At 71.0% G+C, this 465-nt stretch overlaps 1 protein-coding gene across 3 annotated transcripts in view; it reads right to left on the reverse strand.

Annotated features, from left to right (window-relative positions):
* The window catches only part of SYNJ2 (synaptojanin 2), a 115529-nt gene extending 115073 nt beyond the window's left edge, over window positions 1-456 (reverse strand). For all 3 annotated transcript variants that reach the window (XM_019527019.1, XM_019527020.1, XM_019527018.1), the window contains exon 1: window positions 299-456. In XM_019527019.1, the coding sequence (XP_019382564.1) occupies window positions 299-419 (121 nt within the window). In that variant the 5' untranslated portion in view covers window positions 420-456. The remainder of the gene's footprint in view (window positions 1-298) is intronic.
* Between the last annotated feature and the right edge of the window lie 9 nt (window positions 457-465).

Consider the following 465-nt stretch of genomic DNA (forward strand, 5'->3'; position numbering starts at 1 on the left):
CTTTCTGCCCCCCCCCCTGTTTGCTGCTCTGCTCCCGCCACTATTCTCCTTGCTTGCTCTGCTGCTCCGCTTTCTTCTTCTTCCTACCCTACCTCTTGCTCCGCTCCCGCCCCTGCACTCCCTGACCGGTCTGCTCCTCCGCTTTCTGCTCCCCACCCTTTCTCCCTGCCTGCTCTGCTTTCTGCTCCCAGCCCCACTGGCGGCGGGCTGCACCCGCTCTCCTTGTCCCCCGTCCTCCCGCCCACCCCGCAGGGGCCCGGGCCAAGCTCCGCCGCCCGCGCCTCACCCAGCGCCTCACCCAGCGCGGCCAGCGTGCCGGCCTCCAGCAGCAGGCAGTCGGGGCGGCTCCGCGCCTCCAGCAGAGCGCTGGGCACCGGCTCCCGCTTCCACAGCAGCCGCAGCCCCTTGCTCAGAGCCATGGCCCGGCCCCGCCAACCGCTCCCCGCCCGCAAACTTCCCCGAGTT

Source organism: Gavialis gangeticus, unplaced genomic scaffold (assembly GCF_001723915.1).
Source record: "Gavialis gangeticus isolate Ggan-Ray unplaced genomic scaffold, GavGan_comp1, whole genome shotgun sequence".
Lineage (NCBI taxonomy): Eukaryota > Metazoa > Chordata > Crocodylia > Gavialidae > Gavialis > Gavialis gangeticus.